Source organism: Salarias fasciatus, chromosome 10, assembly GCF_902148845.1.
Source record: "Salarias fasciatus chromosome 10, fSalaFa1.1, whole genome shotgun sequence".
Classification (NCBI taxonomy): Eukaryota; Metazoa; Chordata; class Actinopteri; order Blenniiformes; family Blenniidae; genus Salarias; species Salarias fasciatus.
Window position 1 is genome coordinate 6,068,851 of NC_043754.1, and position 27,011 is coordinate 6,095,861.

Genomic DNA, 27,011 nt, shown 5'->3' on the forward strand with positions numbered 1-27,011 from the left:
GTATTTGTATGATAAAAAACACGTCATGAACACATAATCATTTCATCAACCCGTCCGACGTGTTCAAAAAAGAAGCTTGATTTGACAGAAACCCGCCCAATCTGGCAACACGGAGCTGCTCCGGTCACAGAGCTGTTTTGAGTCATTTTGGTGTCATTTGACTTTTCTGCAGTGATGAAGTACAAAAGCATTCATTCTACTAATGTGTATAATGACTACATGGCGTTGTTTGTTCTGTATTCTACCAGAAGAAGTGAAAAAATAGAATAATACGGCAAAAACACGACACAGATTTTATTTTGAAGTCACTTATTTTGGAACACGTATCGCGTTTCCTTCCGGGCACCCGACTTGCTTCTGTCTGAATTGACGCGGTCGGGCTGCGGCATGCGGAAAAATAGGATCTTTGCGGAAAGAGACCGGAGCTCCGTAGAGGCTCCGGAGCCAGACCGGAGCCGGACCGCGGCCGGGGTGCATCACAGCATTGATTTTAATGACTACGGATTAGCTGCGGTGTCCGGACCGGAGCCGTTCTGGAGCCGGACCGCATCCAGTGTGCATCGGGGGTTAAAGTCGCCTGAGGTTTCTTCAGCATCAAAGTAATCCAGTAACAGTTGTCTGTACATGCACTGATCATTTGCATGAAGGAACCATCAACAGCTGCTTGTAACTTTGCCAGTTTGGCACAAGGTGAAGACAAAGAACCGAGACGCTGAATCAATAACCTAAATCCAGATTAATTGAAAGTTCCAGATTAAGGGTCATCTAGATTTAACTAGATTTCTCTATGCTGTAAAGCTCTTCAACTTGAGGACTGACACTTCTCTGAAGTAAAATATGACAAAAATTCAGCTGAGTCCTGTTGAAAGTGACAATACACAAGCGAGTGAGAGTCCAGCTGTTTCTATTTTGGATCCTTCCCACAGGGCAGCACTGGACATCCCACTGTTTGTGTTCTACAGTCTTTGCGGTGATGCCGCCGACAAATCTTCCAATTGGACTGCAAATCTGGACAGGCTCAAGTTAGCACCTTGTGTCGACAGTAACGGTCCAGAGCAGGTACACAGCATGTGAGAGGCTTTCAGACCGGGGTAAGAGGGGGGGAGAACGCTAGAAAGGGGGAAGCAACAAGCTGCTAATCGCTGGGAAAATAGAGCCAGCATCTGAAAACATCCTCTCACCGAGCAAACAGCACGTCTTCCAGAGGCGGACTACGTGCCGGGAAGGAGCGGTCGCTGCACCGTCAGCTCAGAGCCAATGTTTAGCTTAGCAACGCTGGCATCGGGCAGAAAACTGACAGGACATGACAGGACGGGTGCAGAGAGTCCAGCGGACAGGGGCGAATCACTCGCACCTCCGAGCTGACCGTCAGCAGCGCTGCAGGTCACGGTGACATCTACTGAGACGGAGCCCGGAAGCACTCACCGGGAAGCACAAAGGCTCCCGTCAAACATCCACCACCGAGAAATAAACAAGCCTCAGAAGTGGAAGGCGCGATGATGGTCAAGCCCAACAACTGTTAGATTGCCCAAAGTATACCTGATAACAAGCAAAAATATTTTTGCTAACACTAAAAGGTGCTCTTCTTCTTCTTCTTCAAAAAAGACTATTTACCTTCTGAAAATATTCATACTTAAGACAAGGCAGACTAAATTATGGATTACCTCGCATTGTGGATATTTGTTCTGTAAATAAATGTAGACAAATAATCAAATATCTCTGTTAGATGGAGAGACTTACAAGTAAAAATATTTGCAATCAGTGATTTTAAAAGTAGTCAAATAGATAAAATAATGGTAAATGTACTTAAGCATGACTAGTTGCATAATATGAGAAGAAAAAAGAAAAACACCCCAAAATGTATTTACTCCAAATAGTATGTATTTACATCAATTTGAGAATTTATACCTTGTTATTTCCACTCTTGTAAACTATATATGCTTGCTTGCTCTCAGCAGCTTTGGCTCAGCAACGTGGGACGCACTTTTCTTCCTGTCTCATTTGGAATTAAGTTGACTTAAACATGAATTATTTTTCTATAAACATTTACATACACTGATCCTCTTGCCTCACAGATACAAACAGTACCTTAACAAGAGCAAACCGACGCCCATTCAGAGCCTCCTCAACAAAAAAAAAAAGGCCTAACTATTTCCCTTTTAGGTCAGTATTACATAAAATATCTTGCACTGTACATGTGAGTTAAGGTATTTCCAAAATGTTTCACATTTAGTACCGAAAATGATTCCAACGTCAACATGAAGTCAGTTTTATTGATAACTTCTAGAGCGAAATTCAGTGAAATGTCAAAAAAAAAAAAAAAAAAATCTCCTATAGCTGATTTCATACATTCACCCTGAGTGACCATTAGGCTAATGCTAGTTCGCTAGCAATGAGGCAGCTAGCTTTCATGACAGCACCACTGAATCTGTTTTTGTGTCAGTGTTGCATCATGTCTGATTTTACTCGGTCATTCTCTAAGCCAGATTGGAGCTTCTTGAGGGCCAGTTTTAGGCCCATGGGCCTTATGTTTGACATGCCTGATATGGATGTTTTCCAGAAAGAAGCCAATAAAACAATTGAGCAGAAAGCCTTGCTCTAAGAAAATCCTCCATTCTCCCAAATAGTCAGTGCTGCTGTAATATGAACCTAAACGTACCGAGGGAGCCGTTTTCAGAGTAGTAGTCAACTATTGCTACCTTTGAACTGTTTAACGGTGGTTTCTAGCATCGATTTTGGAGACACGTAAAACGGATGTCTGACAGTCTGGTGAGGGTTTTGACACAAGCAGCTGTAACCGCGACCAGGATGCACCTTTTACTGCACTGATACTTTAAACTGCAGACTTGAACCTTCATAAGAACACGTACAGAAATAGAAAATCAACTGGAACATGATTATCAGCCACGCTGACCTTTCCAAACCCACCTGCTAACCTGAAAAAGTCCAGTTCATGTTTCAGTGCTTTATAGAAGCCAACACTAAACCTAATCCGTCCCTCAAAACCACACACAAGGCAAAAAAACCCAAATTTGCATGATGTAGGTAGCAATTATATAATATGTCTGTTTGCTTTTCTGCTTCCAAAGCCAGGTTCTGAGTGCGTGATTTTCCCCTCTGTGACCGCAAACACGGCGCGGTGAAGGAAAATTACAGCCACGGCCCCGTCCAAATGTTCCACCTTATCAGAGGAAAGTCATAGTGGCCAGCTGGACTGAACTTCGAGGTTTCTCTCACATGCTCAGGTGGTTAAAGCACAAAAAGTCAACAACACGGAGCAGTAAAAAAACAAACAAACAAAAAAAAAAAAAACACAGAAAGCATCTGCAGCCGATAAGCAGAAAATCTTCCCGAAATCAAGCTTCCAGTCCTCCAGAGACAAACTGGGGTCGATACACGGCGACCCTGGGCTTGTTTTGGTAGCTGGTGTCTAAAAACATTTACGACTGCTTTGGATTCCTCCTTGCTCCAAATACTCCTTGGAGGAGACCCATGGGAACGGGACTGTGTGACGACAAGAGAGGACTTATCACTCTGTTTTCCTGCCCTTGGACTTGTAAAACACCAAATTCTTCATGAGCATCCAGCACAGGTGGCCGCTGATACCGACTCTCAGACATTTCCGCCTTTCAACGTTTTATCAGTGTGTCTCAACACTCGGCTGTTCCAATCTCTGGAAGACTACAAGTCAATAAAATTTCATCATGATTGTCTGGCAGATGTGGTAATAGCAGGCCGATTCGGACGGGCTGAATTCACTTTTCTAATCATACTTTGAGTTTTTGTGGCACGAGAGTTCAGTTATTAGGTTTTGTTGATAATTTTGTTACTAATATCAAGCATGATGAAATAAATTATTTATTGGTTGGGTTTGGTTATTTTGTGTAGAGATTGAAAGTTCTGCCTGTGGGTGCATGGGGTTTTATTTGTGGGTGCTCCATCCTCCCACAATGCTGAAGCCCCAGTGACACGGTAATGTTTCAGATAAAAAAAGCATAATTTTTGTATTTGTTTCAGGAAAATATTAAATTTTACACACCAAAGTTTTGAAAATGATGTCGATACAAATGGACACAGCATAGCCACTGAAATCAATGGAGGCTGCCATTGCGGTTATTGTCCACATGCAGAAGAACCATTAACTACGATGCTGGTGCAAATGCGCAGTAAAAGCGTTTCAGAAATGTTGAGTTTACGGCTGCAAGAAATGCTGCCATGCAAACACATACCCAAAACCCGATGAAAGATTTAAATTTTCACTTGAAACGTCATGTAAATGGGACCTTAAACAAATATACGAGGCAAATGAGTTACTCTTAATAACCTGTAGGTGTGCGATCGTCTTTCATGCTCCCTGCAACCAGTGATTTAGATATAAGCAGTCCTGAAGGAGGGAAGGCTGGATTAATTACTGATTTTTTTTATCGGTTTGTCAAAATGAGAAAAACACTAATATTTGCAATCCCAATGAGGAAACAGAAGGAAGGTGGCTGTTGTCTGCAGGACTGAAATGCTCAAAAAGTTATCTGATAGCAGGGTGGCCCGGAAGTGTGTTCCAGGTTTGATTTGAATAAAAGTTTTGGATTTGCAAAATCAGAGTTAATAAAAATGCCAAAATAACGCCACAATTGCATGAAATCCAGCACAAAGCATTGTTATAGTCTGTAACTGTTCCGTTGCAAAACAATCGTGTTAAACACCATCAATGTGCTTTCACTTTTCAGTAAAATGTCACAAACTGAAAGCAAGGAAAAAAAAAAAGAGATGATTCGTTTTTCTTACTCTGGTCTGGACGAAAGACTGATCGATGGACTTTACTCCACCATATTTTCAACTAAGTGGGCATTAATTGCACTTGAACTTTAACTTTTAATTGAACTTTATGCAATAAAACACTACTTGAAACAATTAGAGGTTTAGCGTATTGCATAAATGCACTTGAACATGTCGCAAGTAGAGACAGAAATATAACAGCTAGGCCTGTTTTATGAGAGCAATGTACTTTTTTTTAACCGGTAACAGCTAATGCTGACTGAATTAAACTCTACATTGACATTTAGACCCAGGTCGTCTGTGTGCAAACACGTAGAGAAGGATGCAGTCTAATAGAAAAAGTAGAAACTTTGCAAAGGAGGAAAGACTTCAGCTGATATGTACCCCAGAATGGAAGCGTGTGCTGGAGAAGGTGAATGAGGGACAAGCTTGACAAAGCTGCTCATTGTCTGGCTTTATGTGGAAAAAAAAAAGAAAAAAATCTTGCATGTGTTCAATATTTGCATCATCATGAAAAGAACAAGAACCAGAGTGCTCTGAATCCGGCTGGGGTTTCAGCTCTTTTTGTTTGAAAGACGGAATAAATAAAACAGTCCTTGGGAGACTCGGCTAATCACACAACAAATTACATGAAGAGCGGCGATGAGTGTACCGACTGGAAAGATGGAGGCCATTAGCCTGCAGGACTAAGTACTTCCCACTGACTTATCTTCACGTTGATACTGTGAGCGAAGTCGGCGGCTAACTTTAGCCAAGAGGAAATGGGAGGGGGGGGCAGACTGCGTCTTCAGGGTCAAACAGGCATCAGCGGAGGAACGTGGCGAGTTCGTCTCTTAAGCCAGTCTTTTCTAAGGGGAAGGGAGGACATACACAGCTCAAGGGTGTGTGTGTGTGTGTGTGTGTGTGTGTGTGTGTGTGTGTGTGTCTTGAAAAACCAGAGCAAATCAGCATCTCAACGGTTAAAACAGGGGAAATACTTGGGACATTTGCCTCCCACTCGCTCCGCGGCTCAACAGAAAGGGAGTTTTGGGAGAGATAAGCCCACAGCTAATTCTACACCACTGATTAAATGATCAAAGCAGTGAAAACCTGACATGGTACAGAGGGAATATCACCTCCAGGATAGCGGGATGAAAGAGTTGTACCTTTGGCCCAGGCAACTGAAAAACTGTAGCGTACCCATGTGCTCTACAAACTCTTTATGAAGTGATTTATAGGTTTTTCCGTGCTAAAATATGATGGTGCATCTGTGTTTTTACACTTGAAAGATTATTAAGGAGGACATAAGCTGCATGCACTTGGTTTAAGAGGTGCAGGATTCTTGTTGGTTGATAAGCAAAGCATGGCCAAAGCTGGGAAAAAGGAAGTCGCAGTTTTTCAGGCAACGGTGCAACCGACTGAAGCAGGCCAGCAAATAATGAATTTTCTTGGGAGGGAAATCAAAGTGAATCCAGAAGCCTGAAAACACTGACGCATTTCAGACCGGCCAAAATGTCCATTGTGTACCTGCTGCTTTATGCATTGACTGTGAAAAGCTGAGATTTCCCTTTTTTTCCAGATGTGTCCCTGTGTTCCTCCTCCTCGACTTGTCTCAGATGAACTGGAGACGTTGGACTCGGCTACCGAAAGGGAAACGCGGCCAAAGCGAGGCAGCTGCCATTGCATTTCCAGCCCCCTGTCTTTGGTGAAAAACAGCAGGAACAGCCTGAGGTCAGCGTCACCCCCCCAACAGACAATAAGACACCGGGAAACAAAAAACACTGTCAGGAGGACCATGATTTACTCCTCTCTCAAAGGGTTTCCCTTGTTTTTAACCATTTCCTGAAGGTTCAGGCCATGTTTGAAGACCAGACGGACCATCAGGAGTCTTTATAACCTGATCTGGATAAAGGCTAGAGGAGAACTAAAAGCTATAGAGAGAATTCAAAACTGAAACGACAGTCACATTTTATTATTATTTGGTATGTGACTCCTTCTTCACATGGTTTTTATCTTGCATTTATGGTTCAGTGACTAAGGCATCAGACATTCGTCTTCAAATGTGGCTTTGACTAAACTGCAGTTCTGCCCGAAGATGATGACAAGCCAACTTTGGGTTTCAGATGTTTTTCTCCAGATTCTCTTCAATTAAATTATTTTAGACTTTAACTCAGTATAAATACAAAATAAATAGACATTCAAAGAGCAGCTGAAAGTAAAAATTACTATTTTATTTTCATCTGATACAAATTCTTGTTTCACAGGTCCAAGCTATTAATTTTCTTTTTTTTTTTTTTCTTTTACTAAACCATTCACCTTGGATACATTCCTGAATTTATGGTGCTAATGGCTTAATTGGATATTACCTAACATACTGCATGAGCAAAGCAAACAGAAAGGTTTGTTAGGTTCCTCCAAATATTGGCTTCATATGAGTTAAAGATGATCACATTTCGTTTTCCATTAGGAATTTATGGAGCATACCAACTCCATTTCCAGCTTGATTTGATTATAAATTGCTTAGTCTTAGAATATTTGTATCAGCAGCTTATTATTTGCAACACATTCCTCACATGTTTATTCAGTGATGTGCCAACAGGAGAAAAACCCCAGTCTGCTTTTCCTTTCAGAACATATCAGCCATTTTGGTTGTGTTTTCACTTTATATGAAGTAAAACAATTAAAGTCTCCGATGACCGACTGCAGTCTGAGAGCCACAGGCATCCACCTGGCACATCAGAGCCGAGCCTTTCATTAATGTAATGGTGAATAAGTGCTCTCAGCATCTCTCCACCTCTCCTGGGTGACTTTTCTTTGTAGGAATCCGAAGGCTGCAGGTATCAGTTTAATCGCAATTACACACGGCCAATCCACTTAAATTCCATGTTACACGCATGTGGGTGCTTCAGAAAAACCGCAGAAACCCTCCGGGGTCATGTGCAATTCAGATCTGTCATTCTGATGAATTATAATCCGCGCTCCATGCAGACACGATGCGGTCTCACGGAAAACTGTCGATCAATTAAAAAACTCCAGTCTCCTTCGGGACCATCCGTTCCTGCCGATCTCTCTCTCTCCCCTGGCGTCGTCTTGCAAAACAGCCGGTAACCACGGCAACAGCTGCACACAGCCGCTTTTTTCTTAAAGAGTCTTCTTAAGTGTCGCCTGGAGGGAGACGTGTTGCTGCGATCGCCGACATGATGCGACAGAACGTTCAGGCTCAGCTTTCCAGCAGGGTTCCCAGGAAATAAAGAGTGTTATTTCTATTTTGTGATTGATATGTGGATCATTTGCCAGATCAGGTTTATGTCACAATATAAAGAAGCCAGGCAAACTTTGCTTTCCCAGATTGTCATTCTTACACGTCAAAGAGTTAATGATTCCCCAAAAATATATTCTGTTATGGAGCGATCATACATGCAAACAAACAACCATGGGTAAAAGTAGCTAGCTTTTTTTTTAAAGAGCTATTTAAGATGTTTTCGTCTTCCTGGCGCAGCCCATGAGGTCAGGGGATGAGCAAAGTCAAGAGGCTTCATCATTCAGAGATTGTATTCAGGGTTGTTAATCCACCCAGCTCACATAATCTTACTTGAATAAACTAACCAAAAAAAACATGGCAAAAGAAAACAGGTCTGCCAGTGGCTGATCTGCTCGACGCAGCTTTCAGAGACACCACGGCAGCTCAAAGTATTACAAAAATCATGTTGTTTCAGGGGAATCTGGAACAACATAAACGGAATGAGCGCACGAACAAAACGTGCACACGAAAACCCTCTTCAAAGAAAACAGGATTACTGCACAATCAGGCCGAGAGGCCTTTTTTTTTTTTTTTTTTTTTCATGAGAGGAGCGGAATCAATGAGCGAGGTTTTCTAAAAGAGTCAACAAGTTCTGACACGGGCCAGAGACTCGATCGCTGCGAAGGGTTTTCACAAAACTCCTTCTGATTCATGGACTTGGACGGAGGCGAGGGGGCAGAGCGAAACACATGTGATCGAGATTTCCGATCCGCTCTCTTTCTTATGTGTGAACAGGAAGTGCAGGCTCGTGGCCAAAACAGACCACAGGGAAATAATTGTACAAACGGGAAACCTGAAGGTGCTAAATAAAATAATAAATGGGCAAACGAGCCACACAAGCACACTCTTGTGTAAAATGTGCAGCCTTGAGTTGACCTCGTCCTGCAGCACGGCAGCGCCAAATGAGTTTACAGGACAAACACGGCTGCTCATTAGCTAAGGCTAAAAGTGGCTGCAAAATCAACGCAGAGGCAACAAGAGCCAGGAAAACGGATTTTAAAGTCCTTATTGGTGAACTTTGGAGTTTAGATTCATACACGGGGGAAATTTAATTTTAATTCCGGACTTCCTACATGTCACAAAAGAAGACCTGACTATCTGACTCATATGCATTGTCAGGTATGTACAAAAATGGAATTATAACGTTTCATCAGATTTGATCAGAAAACCTTTTTTTTTTTTTTCTATATATCATATACCCCCATGAAACTCACTTGGTAGCTTATTACTAAAAAGATTTATGATATATGTGTACTTTTCGATTTAGAAAGTTGAACTGCGATTGAAAGAAATTGTCTCCTACATCCTCTGTCAGTGTGTATGCATTAGATCTATTCAAGTTCCTGCATTACACTTGAGTTGCTGAATTTAAGAATTGAGAATTTGAGTCATTACTGTCGGAAAAAGCACACATTTGAGAGGACTAAAGCTCAATGAGAAAGAGCGGGCCATAGCAATCAATTAACATACAGGATTACAACTTGTATGCATTTTAATATGCATGTGCGTAACAGGGCATTAAAATGAAAGCAATGGGATAAAATCAGCATTGACTTTCTGTTTCTAGAATGTATTTAAATACTCTGCAGACTTCAAAGCCTCTCTGAAGCAGCTGAACTGGACTCAAGCGAGTGTGTGAGTGTGAGAGAGGTCGACGGTGCACGATGTACCAGGAGAGGGCGACGCTGAAAAGCCTAACGCTGCAGCGTCGGCTGAAGATGTTTCCCTTTTCATTTGAAGATGATCTGCTTTGTCTAAACATTGTGCAGAAGTGCATCCCCAGAGATAATCTGCAGCTTTCCCGAGCCACACGGAGGACGTCGGAAAGCGAGGAGAGATGAAAATCAGCAGAAGAAGAACCTCCGAAAACCAAAATAAAAACAGAGGACAACAATGAAACTTTATCCATCAGGGTTTTGAGTGTCACTTTGTTTGATTTAGGGGCTATTCTGAGCTCACGCGGTGCAACACGAACCCTTTGTGGCTGTCTGAGTATCTATAGATCGGCAGGGCGGGTTACATTCAGACTAAACTGTAAACAAGAGCAGAGCGGCGAGCGCGGCTGAGCCAGCACCGCACATCCCAAACTATCTGATTCATCCTCTTCAAACGGCCGGCAGCAAACTCCTCAACAGCTGCGTGTTGAATCCCCAGTAAATCCACCACCACCGAAAGCTTTGGATCTCCAGGAGGAAGCGAGGATGCAGGTGGCTTGAGCGGGAGTTTATTGCAACACATACTTTCCAGACGACCAAAACAACACACACACACACACACACACACACACACACACACACACACACACACACACACACACACACACACACACACACACACATACATACACACACACTCACACACACACACACTCACACACACACACACTCACACATTCCGCCCTCTCTCTTTCACTTCTCCTGATTTCAAAAGCGATCTGCAGGGAGGGAGAAAGCACTCTGGAGCTGCGGCTCTTTGTTCCGCCGGGCTTTTTACAGGAAGGGGAGAGCAGGTTTTGTTTACGGGACAACACAGCGTTGCCGTTAAGGCTTTAATCAGAAGCGTTTTGTGGGGAGTTAGCGCGGAGTGACACCCCTCTATCCCCGCTGGGTTCCCACTGGGGCAGCGACAGGAGGGGGAAGAAAGGAGCGGGGAAGTGTGGGAATGTCTCTACATCGTCGCCACGGCGGGCAGCTCCTAAACATGGCTTTAAATTAGTGGAAAAGAAAACACGGGCTAAAAAAAGGCAGTCGCCGAACTATACTCCTGCCTGCTAATTTGTCACCACTTGAAAAACGAGGGAGAAAATAGCAACAGTTTTAAATCACACTACTTTAAAGTCGGGACATGCCAGCCAGTGTGTATGGTGGAGCACTTAAAACAGGAGGGAGATTTAGGTCAACTCCGTCAAAGTTGCACATACGTCTGAGCCACTGGGTGGAATCTATGGAGGTTCATATTAGAGGGAAGCAGAAATGGAGAGCGCTGAGTGTCTGGTTCTAGCTGGCTGGGATCGGACCAGTGACAGCTGGGGCTTGAAATCCTCACATCCAAAGCCAGGGCTCATTGCCACTTGCTACATAGCAGCGCCGAGCTAAGCCCACCGCCTCCCCCGAAAACCTCCCCTTCCTCCGGTCCGAGCCCTTGCTCTGAAAGATCACAGTCCTCAACAAAGGCGCTCGGCCGCGGCCAAGATGATTCCCTCGAAAACCATCTTCGCTTTAAAGTCTAAACCCTGGAGCGGAAGGGGCGAGAGGCTTCATCCGGCTGCTGCCGCGGCGGGGAGGGAGGGGTCTCCGCCGTTCGTACCTTATCGAGCAGCGGCAGGCAGCTGGTGACTGTGCGCTCCAGCTTGACGATGGTGATGAAGTCACTCTCCGGTGGGTCATCCTCGCTGTTGTTGCACAGAGACAGGGGGTGATACTGAGGAGAAACACACAAAACACGGTCAAAGCGGAAGAAAAGACGATGTGAGCAGCAGAGCTGCTCCAACACAGTTTAATCAAATTACACAACTGCGACATTAAAATAATATATCAGTGAGTTCACTATATTCAACATGATTGTGCTTGTGCAGAAGCACCATTTACTACGGCCGCAGTAGCAGCATTTCAAGCTGCCTTTTACTCCGTTTCTGCGGAGACAGAGTTGGAGCGTCTTCAAAAAGTTGCACGTTGGGAGACGTTTTCAAAAAGCTGCATTTTCACTGGCTCTGAGCACAGGCAATCAGTCACCCAAAATGCCACGAAACTTCCCGCTTGACTTAAAGACGTTGACATGTAAATCAGTGTCCCACTGATGTTATATAGAATATAATATCTAAATCACAATGTCTCTGTTGTTATTCACTGCTGTAAAACACTCAAACACACACATCACACCTATGTATGTATGATGTTCTAGATTCACAGATGACAACAAATCAGGCATTCCTCTTTCTTTTGCTTTACAATACTAAAACAGACAGATGAATTTGTAAAGGTCTGTAGCGTGATAATATTATCCCCAAAAGCATTGCAATTACCTAAATTAACTGAATTAGATGAATGTAATAACGTGTGTCACAAATGAAATTACTCTTGTATCTGCTTCTTTGAGGTGAACCATCAGAGCGGATCCATTTCTCTCTTTTTTTCCCTGGAACTGGTTAATTATATGACGTGCACTGTGAGTTCACTCTAACCAGGAGACGCAGGGCAACAGCCTGGAGCTGCATGTCTAAAAGGTCATGACCTCAGTAAACCTGAAGGAAACTGATGAGGAACTGCCATAAATAGTTGCATGTGACTATAAAAACTCCAACATGGATGCTTCTTTTTTTTACCTATGTTTCTCTTAGACCAAAGAGTGATGATCCCACAGTGAAAGTTTTGCCATCAAACCATATTGTGAAGGGATTTTTGGAAAAACATGCATGTTTAAGGGTGCACACTACTGGAACTGGTTTTTGTAGGTTACACAGTGTATTGTTGAGGGTTAAAGAAAATGTATCACACATTTTTGTGTAATAAAACAAAGGAAATTGTGTACTTATCATTTTTAAGATTACTGAATTATTATGGCACCATTTAACTGGATCAAACCAATCAACAGTAAGTCGGACCGTATGTGGCCCCTAGACATAAATTACTTCAACATGCTATATGTTTTAGACATTTTACATATTTGTGTTTTGTTTTTTGTTTTTTTGTCGTAAGCTATTCAGGTTGTTTCTGTGACTCTGCATGTTGTAAAACTTGTGCAGAAAAAAGGAAACCTCCAGTCTTCACTCTGACCTTCCTGACTTCAAAGAAACGACCAAAACCACGAGTCAGAGAGAGAAATGTAGAAGTCAGCCTTTCAAAGGCAGTCTAGACGGAGACACTAAAGCTGTTTTCACACCATTAGACAACAACAGTGGCACTTGATGGGAGCCTTTGTGTGTTAAATTAAGGCGTTTCCTTCTTCGGCCGATTCCAGTCGATATGTGGAGGAAAAACTCTGGCACCCTACGAAATCAATTACATGGATGGCGATGCTCACTCCCACTCAAAGCCTTGAGGACTGGAAGAATGAGAGATAGTCTTTGGTAGGGAACATTTGATCCCCTCTGAAAGGGAGGAAATTCATAGCTGCTGAAAGGCTGCATTTAAGAGCTCAAGGGATAGCTGCTGTGTTTGCGAGTCACAGACATGCTGTCACGGGTACGCGGAGTCGCACGGCACTCGGCGAGGAAGCGAACCGCGTCTGGAACAACCCCCGGTGCATCCCCGACCTGCCCGCACGGTGTGGGATCCGGACCTCCGAGGTCACAGATGGGCCGGTGTGTGCGCTCACCCACACCCCGGAGGAGCGGTCCCACCCTGTCCTGCCATGCCCCGCTCCGCCATGGGGCCCGTCCCCGCCTGGTTTGGGCCCGGCGGGCCCCTTCATGTGGCTGTGGGCTGAGGTCATGGGGCTCCCCCTCATCTCACCCAGCGGAAATCCCTAAATTAAAAAGACCCAAGGGTGACATCAACAGCTGGCACCCCCGGAGAGGGGAATTGACGTAATGCGCTGCAAAGGGCTGGTGCGTGTCTGTCAGGGGGAGAGACGGGACTCGAGGAGGAGAGCCGACACGGGGGACTGGAGTCAGATCCAGAGATTAAAGCAAAGGGCTGAAAGGAGAGATGGGGAAGAGACACCTTGGGTATCACGACTGTGCAGCGGAGCATGATAATTCAAATGTTTCGCATCTATTACAGGAAAAATCTGAATCCTGACTGCATGAACGCCGGGCCAGTGATTCCAAACTGTAGTCTCTGGGAGCGACATGGAAGTAGTGTGACGACAGGTGTGATGACGATCTTTGACATTAGTAAGGATCATATTTTTCTTTTAACAGCACAGTGAACATCTGTCATCACCTGGAGTCAGGAGCTGCATCCATCTTTAATCCATTTTACAGGAGAAAGTGAAAGAAAAAAAGAACACTTAAAGCAGGTAAAGTTAACAAATCAGCAAATCAAAGTTTTGAAAGTGCAGCAAATCATTTGGTAAATAATTGGAAAAATGCAATAAACATATAACAAAACAGAAAAGCAAAACAAACAGTTATAACAACATAAACTAACTGGTTTAAAAGTTGAAGGTAAAGGGTTAAAAAGTTAGCTAAAACTAAAACAAGTTTAGTCCGTTGGATGTAAAACAGAATATTTAAAAGGGTAAATCTAAAGCACCGTAAACAGCGGAGCAAATTCATTTGATATAGAGTGACAAAAAAAGTTGAAAGTAGGATAAAACTCAACAAAAGTCAGCATAAAGTGAAAAAATAGTAAGATGCCAATGAGAAAATTCAAAAGCTAATATCCACAACTGAACGAAAAAAAAAAAAGAAAAGAAAGTAAATTAAAACATAAAACTACCAACTAGCAATCAGCTAAATTTGCAAATGTACTAAATTACTAGTAAACTGGTTAGAAAGCTCAAAATGCAAAATGTAAAAAAAGAGGTTAAAATTGGGAAAATGTCTCGACTTCTGGAAATCGTGAACAATTTAAACATGACTAAAAGTCAATAATTCTGTAACTGAAAAACTGAGCTAATAAAAAGTAGTGGATTGATGACCCTGAAGAGCAGAAATGAGCGAGTCGCGAACCATTTGTCATTCTTCTAATGAATCAATATCCAAACAACTGCTTCCCATCTGCTGAAGAGAAACATCTGGAGGCTGACAGGTGCTCCTGAAGTCCCATGAAACGGCGAGTGCGGAGGCTCCTGCCCTCTCTGATGCTTCCCGCCCCCTCGCGCTGCCTTAACGGCTGCCCTTGTTCTGAGGAACGCAGGCAGGCAACAAGATAGAAGTGGAGCATGAACCCCTGGCCTGGCCTGGCCTCTGTGTTGTGCTGCCAGCTGCTTCCACAAGTCTGCATTTACTAGGCACAAATTAAAGGCCTACGGTTGAACTTGGCCCTTAACAAAGAAAAAGGGAAGAAAATTATAAAAAATCCTTTAATGACACTACTTTACTCATGTCATGACCTCTGCTCATTTCACTGAAGGTTTGTGGGAACCGTTGAGAAGGAGCCACAGTCAGTATGGTCTGATTGTAAAACGGTGACACGTACTTGGATCCCGAGTCTGACTCCGCGGTGTTTTTCTCGTACGGTGATATGAGACATGTTGATGCACGGGGCCGTGCAATCATACCTAATAAAGCAGATAATAATCCCAAAGCTGGGCCAAACAGGCTCGGAAGGAAGGAGTGGCTGCTTTTACTTTCCTCTGCCTCTCAAACCACCTCCACGGTCACACTGTCTGCGTTTTGCATCGTCGGCATAACTAAGCATTACCTTCTATTTTCGAAGCGCCCACAGCACCAACAATCAGATGGCTGTGAACACCCTCCATGTGCCACCAGCGATGCCAGTCACCACTTACAAACACGCTGCCGCGGGACTATAAACGGCACGCGGGACGGACCGAAACGTCTTCCTTTGGTTTTTTTGTACAGCCATGAGAAGAAGGGGCCTGGGAAAGCGAATCACTGAGTCTCCATTTCACAGGGACTGGAAACCACAGGGCACGCAAACAGCTCCCCACAGACTGCTAACAATGCGCACTCCTCCGTGCCGCCGCCGCCTCCTCATCTGTCTAGATCTGTTGCGAAACTGACGGGGACATGTCCCTCGGTTCCTTTGTAGCCGCGATTAAAGGCATTCCTTTCGAGCCCAATCAAAGACTACCCCAAAAATATTCCCAGGCAAGAATGGGGACAGCCTAAAAAACAAATACAAGGACAGAAAGAGGGGGAAAATAAATAGTAGCTGCGGTGAGAAGTCAATAATATTTTTTTTCCCCCCGCACTTAGCCCTGCGGATCTTCTTTTTTCATTTGCCAATAATCAGCCGGAGAGCTTTCTAGTTCATCTGCTGCCAGCAGGGAGCCAGGCCCAGGCAGTTATGTCAGTGTGTTAAAGAAAAGGAAGCAAAAAAAAAAAAAAAGTCAGCTTGCACCTCTCATCAAGTGCTACCACTCTATTACCAGCTGCTCAGGTCAGACGGACCGCAGGCCGGACCGCCGCAGACACAAACAGTCCAGACGAGACGAAAGACACACATGAGAGTGTGATTATTCTGTTACAGGAATCAAAACTGAGCGTCTTTTTCAATGGAGCTCTGCCCCGAGGCCTGGAAAGGCTGCCAGGTTAGAGCACATCAGGGAAGAAGTCAATCAGCCCCGACACACACGCGCACACGCACACCAACTATACCAGCGCTGCAACAAAATTAATGGTGCCTACACGGCTTTGGTGGCACGTGATCTGATTGAATGTTTTCTTCACAATAACTTTGAATACACATATCTGTGCACAGAGAATGTCTAAAAGAAGCTAAATCAAGCCAGCTGAAGCTGGAACAAGGAATCAAAGTTGCAGCCATAATCAGTGAAATGCTGCAACTTCCTGTTCCTTCCAAAGAGTAAAATCCTGTGTTTCCTTTGAAAGGTTTGACCGAGATAACCATGTCAGCGAAGAAGGAAGCTGGTGCTTCTGTAGAAAAGCAATACAAGTTCAGGCTCAGGGAGAACATGCAAACTCCACACAAAGAGACCCTGGACAGAGCTAGAACTGATTCAATGTGTTCTTAAATAACTCAATGTGTCAAAACGTTTAATTCAGCTGAATGATTTTTTTTCCAAGGTCTCAAAAACTAATTGAGTTGATATTCAGGCTGCAATTAACACAGAATGGAAACAGTTTGGATTCACACCGGGAAATATATTGTGGCTGTTCCAGAGATTATGGCAGGATTAGAGGTTTTGTTTTTTAGTAAGTTTAAAAAAATGAGGTTTATATATATCAAAGAAATCATAATAACACTGTCTCTAGACTTGATTGTTGCTATAGATGGCATTAGGTGGGTCCACTATTTGTCTTGACTGGTAAACAATGGATTGGAGAGGGTGTCCAAAGCTTTTCTGAGAGGCTAAGAGAAAATTAAACTACTTTTTCTTATGAAAGTGACACTATGAACAAACACTTTATTGGCCACAGTTTGGAAACTTGGTCCTGTATCACGAAACACACTTTATTTTGGGAAAGACCCTTAAAACACCTGTAATTCTAAAAACTAAAATCCGTACACAACCTGTTAAGCAGAATGAAGATGAGCATGAGAAACTGGAATTATTATGGAGGGCCAGACCATGCTATATGTTATACTGTGATCGATATAAATATATTTCAGATTAAAAGTCAGTACATTATATGGTTTTGAAGATGTTTTTCTCTGCTCTGGTCTACATTAATACCGAGCCACACAATGTCACGCCATATCATGCACCTTTCATGTTTTGTTAAGGTTTTACTGATATTTCTATTTTCATCAAAGCTGCATTATAATAAATGAAGTTGTTCCTTTTACATGCATTGGGTGGCAGTAGTGAGTCACTGTAGTTCAGTCCAGTTCTTTTGAATTTCTCTGAGTTCTGGCAACTTTTTGAGTAAGTAACCAAAGAGAGATTTTGATTTACAATTCAACTGCTTTTGAGAGGACCACTTATAGACTTTGGTTCACTAACTAAAGCGTCCAAATCTCTGGCACAACAGATACCTAGACATTATCGCTATTTTTATTTATGAAAGCTTTAAGCGCATGGCAAAAATACATAGGAAACCTGAAACAAACACACAATGTTCAGCAGATGGAAATAATTTGCTTCTGATGCAGTTTAACTTAAAAGGTTTATATCATACATTTTCACCATCCAAACTTCATTAGAAAGCGATAGATAGTCAATCAAATTTTGATGGAGTTCCTATTAATATTCTGTCATTTCTCAATCTCTTAAATCAAAGCTCTGTCTCACTCTTGCTGGTAAATGACGCGGCACTGTGGGCGAATATTTGCTTTAAGCGTAGGAAAATCTGCTGCCAAAAGCGAGCAACCCAGGCCGTGTGTGATACTTCAAGGAGATCGCAATCTGGTTGCCAAGGTTACCGAGCAACATGCGCATCTCCATCAATTCCTCCTGTGTTTGTTCCAGACTTGGGGTGGGAGCCTCAGGCGACGGGACAGGTGACCTTTCGCTCGAAGCCACCGCGGAAACACTTCTGGGTTTGAAGGAGCGCGCGGGTTAATGAGTGAGAGCGCAGCTATGTATTGTTGCTGGAGGCAGCCTGTGAGCATGTGCTTGCATGTCAACATATGTGCACATGAGTGTGTCTCCGTGCAGAAAGTCCCCGTGTGGTTGTAGCGGTGAGTAAGCGGCGCTGGGCGCGGGAACCTGTGGCTGCTGCGAGGCCGCGGAGCATTTTCCTAAATGTCATGTTCATCTTTGAAGCCATGAGGCATCACTGGCACCAACAACAGAGATCAATCTGACGCCCTCACATCTGACGACCATGCTGTGAGCAGATCTACGTGAACAGGCAGAGGCGGAGGTGGAGAGGTGGGCTCATCCTCCCCCCGATCAGCTTTATTGACAGTGTCAGCCCCGTATCCAGTAACGCTTACTGCAGAGAATGAGTCGGGGGGGAAACGTGATCCCATAATGAGCCCCAAATAATTACCAGCAGCCCCAAATTTGCCCGGGCGCTTTCTTTAAGTAGGTGTGCTGCACCTCTCCCCCGCCACCAGCACCAACTCCAGGCCCGTCAGACTGTCTCTCCGCTCTATAAAAGGGATTAGACGGAGAAGAAAGAGGACCTGGAGAGGGATGAGGAGCCAGCTTCAAAGAGAGGAAGCTGAGGAGTGAGCTGAGCTCTTGGACTGGCAAGACACGAAGGAATCACCGCCAAACAGAAATATTCCCACCACATTAAAAAAAAAAAAGCATCTTCCACTCCATCTCACTCCTCGGCCCTTCTCACTCACCGTTTCCCTTTCCTCTGTTAGATAACACACAGCACAAAAGTTCAACTGGAATGAACTTTGCACTGCGAAGCTCCGAGCCGCACCTGTTCTTTGATGAGAGCAGCAGACTTTTATTCGGGCCTGGAAAATGTCATTAGAAAATCCTGGATTTCAGAGCTCGGTGGAGGAGTCATAACAGTTTGAGAAAGAGGCTTCACATTCCCAAAGCTGTCTCCAAAAAGTGTTAATGTTCGCCTGAGTCTAACCATGCTCGGTATAAATCAATTACAAGTAACAGAAATAGTCCTGCAGAGCCTGGATGGACACAACCAGAGAGGACACACCCTGAAAACACCGCTGACTCTGACAATAACGCCGCAGACCAGACTGTCACACTAAGATCACTGTACACACAACTGTAATAACAATTAACCAAGTCCATTTGAAGTCTACTGGAAATACAAACACAAGCTGCTGTAGGTGGATAGTGCATCGTGTGAATAAAAACAAAATGCAATGATTTGCAGTTCTCATTTAAATCAGTTTTATTCCCAAATGAAGTCAGACAAACTTACTGATTTTGGACGTAAGACATTTTACCAAAAAGTTGAATTTATTCTGATGTAGAAAGTTGACAAGAGGCAACAAAATGCTCAATAAGAAGAATCATTTTGGAATTTAGGTTGATTTTGAGGCACAGGCCTCAATTTGGGAACTTCTGCATCAGAAGACAAAACCTTTCTGGACACTAGATGCGGTTAAAGGTTGCTGCGTAGCGACACGTCCCCCATGACCCAAGCGAAGGATCCTGAGCTCCGCTGAGAGCACATTAGTCATTATTAACTTTAGTCAGTATTATTGTTGGAGGTACTTCAATGAATTACAGCCAAATGGCCACACGCCTGCATTTGTGTATGTGGGGTCGAAGCACTTCGTGCGACTTTGCATGCAAACTTTGTTGGTTTGCATCGCGGTCGTCATGGGAACAGCCAGAAGATGGAGCCTTGTGTACTGTCCACACTTCATGACACAGGCTGTTTGGTCCCGCAAACACAAACGCTCGCATTCACAAACACATTAGCCTTCGATCCAGCAACCACTCGGTCCACTCCATCAGCCCGAGGCCAGCGTCGCACTATACATTTCAAAGCTCTGAGTTAAACGTAAACACAGCACTTCCCTGTCATAACAAGTCCGCGGCTTGCTAACCCAGCGGTTTGTTAGTGTAGCAGCGATCCTCCTTCCCCGTGGACACGGGAGCCATGTCCGCAGCGCCTGCAGGCTTCCTCCGAGCCCCGTCCTGGGCCTGCAGGGCCGCCGCACAGCTCTCTCAGGTTCCACAACATCAGTCAGAGAGAAAAGACACACTTTCCAGAGCGTCGATCACTCAAACAGCCGAGAACTTAAGGTCAGCTATGTGGAAAGTGATTAGCCGGGGGAGTGAGGAAGGCTGCATGCAGAGGGAAACTCCAATTTATAGAGGAAATAAACACTAAGGAATCAACAAGAAGAAAATTTAAGATGAAGAAACAAGTGGACAAACTAGAGGTTATCTTTAAATAACCAAATGAGTTCAACAAAGGTATTTGTTTTCCCGTCTGACTGACTTTGGGGCACATATTTCACTTGACATGTGCAATGCTTTGATTTTGAGCGGCTTCAGTCAACACCAGAACATTTTAAAATGCGTTTGTAATCTCACTGACTGTTTAAGGTCAGACGTGTGCAGTTGTCTGTCCCAATGTGTTTTAAGTACAGAAGGTAGATCAACGGATCAATAGATGGATGGTTATCAAGAGATTTAAAACTTATTCAAGAGAGCAAGAAAAATTTGGACAAAGTGCATCAAGATGTGTTATCATTTGTTGAGACTAAGACTTTCTTATTCTACTTGTCTTATAGATGGATGGATCGCAGCATTGCCCTCTGGTGGCCAAGGGATGTATGCACTTTTATTTCTCTGATAATTGAAATGAAATTTATTTCTAAATCCATTCTTGATATATCGTCCTCACATTTATCCACAATGCCATGCTGTTTAAACACACACAATGTTTGACTGAAAAAACTTCAGGGAATTAATTATTGACTATATCAAACATTGTACGCCTGCACCTTCTGATTTATGTACCTTTGTACTTTTAGTCAGTAACTTTATGTAACCCTATGTGAATATGCATCATTTGCTTTCACAGGTCCCTCTCAATGACAATACCTGTGTGAATAAATTCTATGTATATGAACAATGAATGCACTAAACTGCAATGTATTGTGATGCATTGCACTGGAACCTTTCTATTGTGTTATGTTAGATTACTTTCAGAGTAGAGGCTACGAGAACAGACAGGGCATAATTATTATGTGACAATCATTCACATCTGCGTCAAATTTCATGGCGATCCATTCCCGTCTTGCTGGGATATTTCAGTCCAAACCAAAGTGGTGGACCAACAGCCCAGCCGACCGACCCACCGTAGACCTGGCCTGCGACTGTGGCTCCAACCATATGTAACCAACTCCCAGAGAGCCAAAGCGTATTTAAATGTTTCACTCCAAGCAAATGTTGTCGGCTCTCCAGAGAAAACAGGAGCGTGACTTTAGATGAGTTCAATCAGACAGTCAGAGGTACAGTTTCAAAACCAAACCAGTGTGTAAAAGTGTCTCCTCCAACAGTGAGGGACACCACAGCATCCTTTCACTGTGGCTCCCTTTAATGAGAGACCTTTTAACGAGAAACAGGTGCCCTTTTTACACAGTTGCACATAAAATTAAAAAAAAAACCAGTAGGCTGCTGGGGGGGCTTTTAACACCGCTCTTTTATATGGGAAATGCAATCCCCTGTTCACTCCCCCTGAAGCCTGCCACCAACATGTGTCTTTTGTAGTGATATCCTTTTCTTTAGGGGAGGTCAAACTTGACAGGGTGACGCCTAAACACAGATTAGAACGACTGTATATGCAATTCGTTAAACATAAGAAGGTAGCCAACATAACTGCTCAGTAGGCAGAACTTCGGGTGGAAAAAAAAATGTAAAAATGCATAAAATTTTTCTCAGAAACTGTATGAAGTCTGGTTTTTGCTACTGAGGCTGCAGCATGTGGGTCAGGATGGACATGATGACGTCTTTCAGAGGCAGCAGATGTAAAGATGGCTCAGTTTACAGGAAGTCGTTATACATACAGATCAAAACAAAGCAGAAGCGGTTTGTTAGGATGTTGACAATTTGGATGTCAATTCTTCTCATTAACCTGGATCCAATCTTGCAGGAGTTTGAGCCGACACAGGGACAATTTCATGCTTGTGTATTTTAATGAGTTCAGGAGAAATCCTGATCCCCCTCTCGTGTTCTCTGAGCTTCCTCATTCTCAGCCATGTCCGTTGTTTCTTGTCCATTGTATTTGGCATTTGAGCCTCAGTAATCAGTCTGATTTTGACCCTGGCCTGTTTTCGCATCTCGTGTCTTGAACCTCCCTCATCTGCTGTGTTTACAGCACTGACTGACTCCTCACGTACTGAACTCTGTTGCCTTTGTGACCAAGAATAAACTGTCTAAACCTTCGTCTGTCTCTTCAGTCGTGTCTTTGCGTCTTTTGCTTGTCTCCCTTGTCAGGCGGTTGGAATATAATTATAGTCAAAAGAGAGTTGACAAACATTTTGTAGAAGCGATTGAGCTTCATAGTGCGGTTGTGGCTGAGGCGTCTATCCATTCAAAGGTTGGTTCAGTTCGTGCAGTTACTGGTCTGTTAAGTATTTGTTTATCAGCTATTTGGTTATTTCGCACAGCAATAACACAACCTTTTTATTCCATTATTGCCTCTTTGTCAAAAGTTTGGGACGTGACACATGCATCAAACCGAATCAATGCATGAATATTTTAGATCTAAAAAAATGTTACACTATCTTCAGTCAGATTTGACTGGGCAAATTGTGCAATAACAGAAGCAAGCTTCAGTTCAGGGGGTTGCTGGTTCAAATCTCAATGCCAACAGGTCGCCACTGTGGGTCCCTGACAAAACCACTGACCCCCAGTAGCTTCCTGAATGCTGCACTGCTGCTTCCACTGCTTTGAATAGGATGGTCAAAATGGCCAATGAAGTATCTTCACAAGATGATTTACACCATTTCCATGACACATTGTTACATTTGACAGATACCAATTCTTTTTTTTTTTTTTTTTTTAATCCTAAGCGGTGAGTCAGCATCAGGTATGTTTCACCTGCGCGGGTCTGAATGAAGTAGAAAAGCCTGCAGGGAAAGGTTTAAGCCCAGCCGTGGAAGTTGGTGTTTACACCATAAATCATTTTTGTTGAAGTACCCTCTGAGGTATCCCAATCCTCCTCTGCACAAAACAAATGACAGACCAAAAATGGCTTAACCCACTGACTTCCTCGTTTCTCACAGTTGATTCCTTTAACATCTGTCCTCATCCATGTCCACTTGCTATTTACAAAGGAGCCTTTCCAAACTAATACCAAGACATGTAGTTACACGTTCAGCCTTAAATCTTGTAATCCAGGGAAGAAAACTGCCGTAAACCAAAGGAAACGTAGTCAGAGCTCTAAAAAAGAGCAAAGAAAATTGCTTCCATTCGGTCTCAAGATTTTCGGAATTCTTGGAGGATCCAGGCGAGATGAAAGCGCCCTTTCAGATGGATATTTTTGCTGCGCAGTTGTCATTACCTTCAACACTGTCATGGAAGATCTCTAATTTAATCCAGAGGAGGATCCAGTGGAAAAGTGAAAAGAGCAAGGCAGCGACATACTTCTCCGCAGATGTCACCGTCTGCCACCATCGCTCCGCTCCACCCCAGAGGGAATCACGTAACCACCTGTGGCCGACGCCGGAGAAACGCAGTCATGGAGGCGAGGAGCGGGGTAAACACAACATCTAAGCAAAGGGATATTTTCAGTGTTATTTTTACTTAACACAAATGTTTATGTGACCATATTGCCCCAGCACATGCTGCATCCTTAGCAACGGTGGTGGTAAATAGACACAAAAACATCAGCGCCGAGCCACTCTGATGTGGCCCGCAGACTGCTTGCAACACACCTTGTAATTGGCAGCATAACTGTTTTCTTTTTTGCTGCTATATTTCACTTTGGCAGCGAGGCAGGCGTTGAAGCTGCCTGATTTATGAGCAGGGAATGCACTGAGAGCTTTTCAAGACGGAGTCGGCGCAGATGTTTCGGTCCGGCCTCTCGATGAGACGCGCACCGACATTTGCACGTCTGGACATCCACCTGAGTCCACCGGGGGGGCAAGCGAGAGGAGGAAGTTCCTGGGGAGGCTGCCGTGGCATGTGATCCCTTCCGTCCCCCCCCCCACCCTCCCTAATCTCTCTTTTTTTCCCCTCTAAGCTCACCATGCCGCTGGGTGCTTCACTTCCAGCTGGGTTCTGTCTTGTTTTAATGGCCAAATGGAGTGTACAGTTGTGTGTACATAACTATGTGTGCACTATATGTGTACGGGGGGGGGGGGGGGGTTTGAGTGAGCAGTGGAGGGCGGGGGGGATAAACTTTGTAGGGCACACAGCCAGAAGCACTGAGCTCTTCGTGGAATGCCATGGAAAAATGAGACAGAGGAATGCAGACTCCACTGAGCAGTGTAAACAGGCTGGGCCGAGAGAATGCTGCCATGCTGCTTTGAAGTCGCTCCATCTCCCTATCACACACACACACACACACACACACACACACACACACAAACACACACACACATACACACACACACACACACACACACAGATCCGACACCTACTGCTGCACAATTAGCCAAGAAGAAGGTTCTAATGAGTGTGTTGCGCAGCGTTTTTTGGGCGGCGGCGGCGGCTGGAGAACCCGTCTTCCCGACACGGCACGTACAGTATGTGCACGCTGTGACGTCCCGCGGCTGCGGAACATACGCTCTATTTATGACTCTGACACAGATGCACTCAACTTAGAGCCCACCAGTGCACATGTGAACCCACACGCACACAAGCACGCACAGAAGCTCGCACCTGCTTCCCCCCCACCCCCCCCCCCCACCCCCCCACGAGCACGGCACTTCAAGGCTTCCGGCCCCCCGCTGACTCTCTAAGTTGATATTGTGAACCCCCCTCCTCCCTCCCCCTTCGCCTCTCTCGCCCTCCACTGCTGCTTCAATATGGCCTTTCAACGTCTTTGTTGAGCGCGCGGCGGTGATACGGGGCTAAGAATGTCTCCGCTGTCGACGGTAGACACGAAGGCACCGGGGTCTGTACCTCAGCGTCTGAGCCAGCCGGCTGAGGAATCTGCTCAAGTGGGCAGGTAAACACCGCTGCCCTTTGGAACGCCATCCCTCTTACTGCCAGTGTGTGTGTAGGAGAGAGACACGGTGGAAAGCGTTGTGTAGAAACCACTCTCTGATCGTGTGCAAAACATTGAGGGTTCGATACTTAAGTGGTTTCTGGGGGTACGACTTCCCGCACGGACTGCAAAACATCGGTCTGGAGAGCATAAACACTCCCGGGCCATAATTTTCACGTTAAAACAAAGACATGTAAACATCCACATGTTAGCAAACAAATGAGGAGAGCTGCATGGGATCGAATGAACACACTCTCTTTGCTTGGTTTGGCCACACGTGCACAACAGCAGGTGACGCTGTTTGATGTGGTCATTTATATTATCCTCAGTCCAAGACAAAAGACGGTCTTCTGAGGTGGGTTTCAAAATGCGGGGCAGCTCTCCCCGGGGGGGGGACAAAGACTCTCTAGGCGGGAAAAGTCTAGGAGTTCTCTCAAACTATTACTTTTATAAAATATGTTTAGAGAGTTTAGAGAGTATAGGAAACAAATTCAGATTGTAGGATAATTGTACAAAAAGTTGCACGCTGTTTATACTCGTAAAGACTTAATGTTATTAATGAGAAGACTTCCATTTTATGACCTACAATGTCAAAATAAATAAGAATTACAACCTAGTGTAAAATGAAGCCCGTCTGCCATAAGGATTGAGAGAAATTTGATGTGAGCCCCGTGAGGAGGGCTCATCCTCCAACACTTTGAACACACCTGATCTGCTGCTCATCATTTTCCCCGTTCGAGGCCGTAACAGTAATCGTTCATTTTCTGGCACTCACTGAACAGGTTCGATATCTCTTTTCATATAGCGCCGAATGCCTCACTTGGGTATTTTTCCTCACACTTTCACACCTGAACAACTTCCCGGCACACTGCAGCTTTTACTGGAGCAGTTTACTATCAGTGGCAATGAGGGAGAAGCGGGTACAGCTTTTTCCCTCTGCTCGTTCTGCCACATTCATTACGTAACAGCCTGATGACAATGAATTGTGTTGGCTGCAGTGGGTATAATTCCATCCCTCAGTATAAAAGCAGCTGCACAAAACTGACAGAAATGTCATATTTTCTTCACTATTTCCACAGTTTGAGGTTTAACCATTCGTTTGCCAACGATATCACATCTGCAAGTCCTTTCTTCTGAAGCTAAAAATACAACTAAATATAACTTGTGCATTAGTGTCCAATAAGCATGACATTACATTCACTGTATTCATACAGCACTCATTTTCTGAATGATGCAACAATCACAATTCTTCCTTACGGCAGGTGACCCATCAGGGCCAAGATCCGAAATGTGGAAAAAGACCCACAAAGAGACAAATGTGCAAGAATAGTATGTCTGGCAGTCCTGCAAGTTTGACATGTCTGCTGAATTATTCTCAGCACAATGTTGCTACACCAGCAATGAAGACGGATCATTTTTTGTTACGTTTTTATGCTCGAAGCCACTGAAAACACAGCTTTCTCAAATGCTGCTACAGTGCATACACACCGCCCGAGCAGGTAGTTTTCTGCACATGCTCAGTAGGTGGACAGCAACGATGGTGGCCTCCAGAGAGTCATGGCTCTCGGTCCATTTTCTCCTAGGACTTGATAGTTGAGCGTCACCCATAATGGCAATTCAATGTCTGTCAGCTGTCCATACAAATGTTCTCACCACTTTTAATGCTGTTAGCATATTCGAAACTTTTCTGAAACAAAAACGCAAAAATGATACGTTTTCACTTGACAGGTTGTCGTGCTAAACAATCAGCTGCTCTAGCAAAAAACTGACGAAGAAACTCAACTAATTCTAAACTCACAAGCCGTAAAGAGGGGTTCA

At 44.2% G+C, this 27,011-nt stretch overlaps 1 protein-coding gene across 2 annotated transcripts in view; it reads right to left on the minus strand.

Moving 5' to 3' along the window:
* The window catches only part of rnf43 (ring finger protein 43), an 86,588-nt gene that overhangs the window by 22,147 nt on the left and 37,430 nt on the right, over positions 1 to 27,011 (minus strand). For both annotated transcript variants that reach the window (XM_030101586.1, XM_030101585.1), the window contains exon 2: positions 11,360 to 11,473. In XM_030101586.1, coding sequence (XP_029957446.1) covers positions 11,360 to 11,473 — 114 coding nt within the window. The remainder of the gene's footprint in view (positions 1 to 11,359; positions 11,474 to 27,011) is intronic.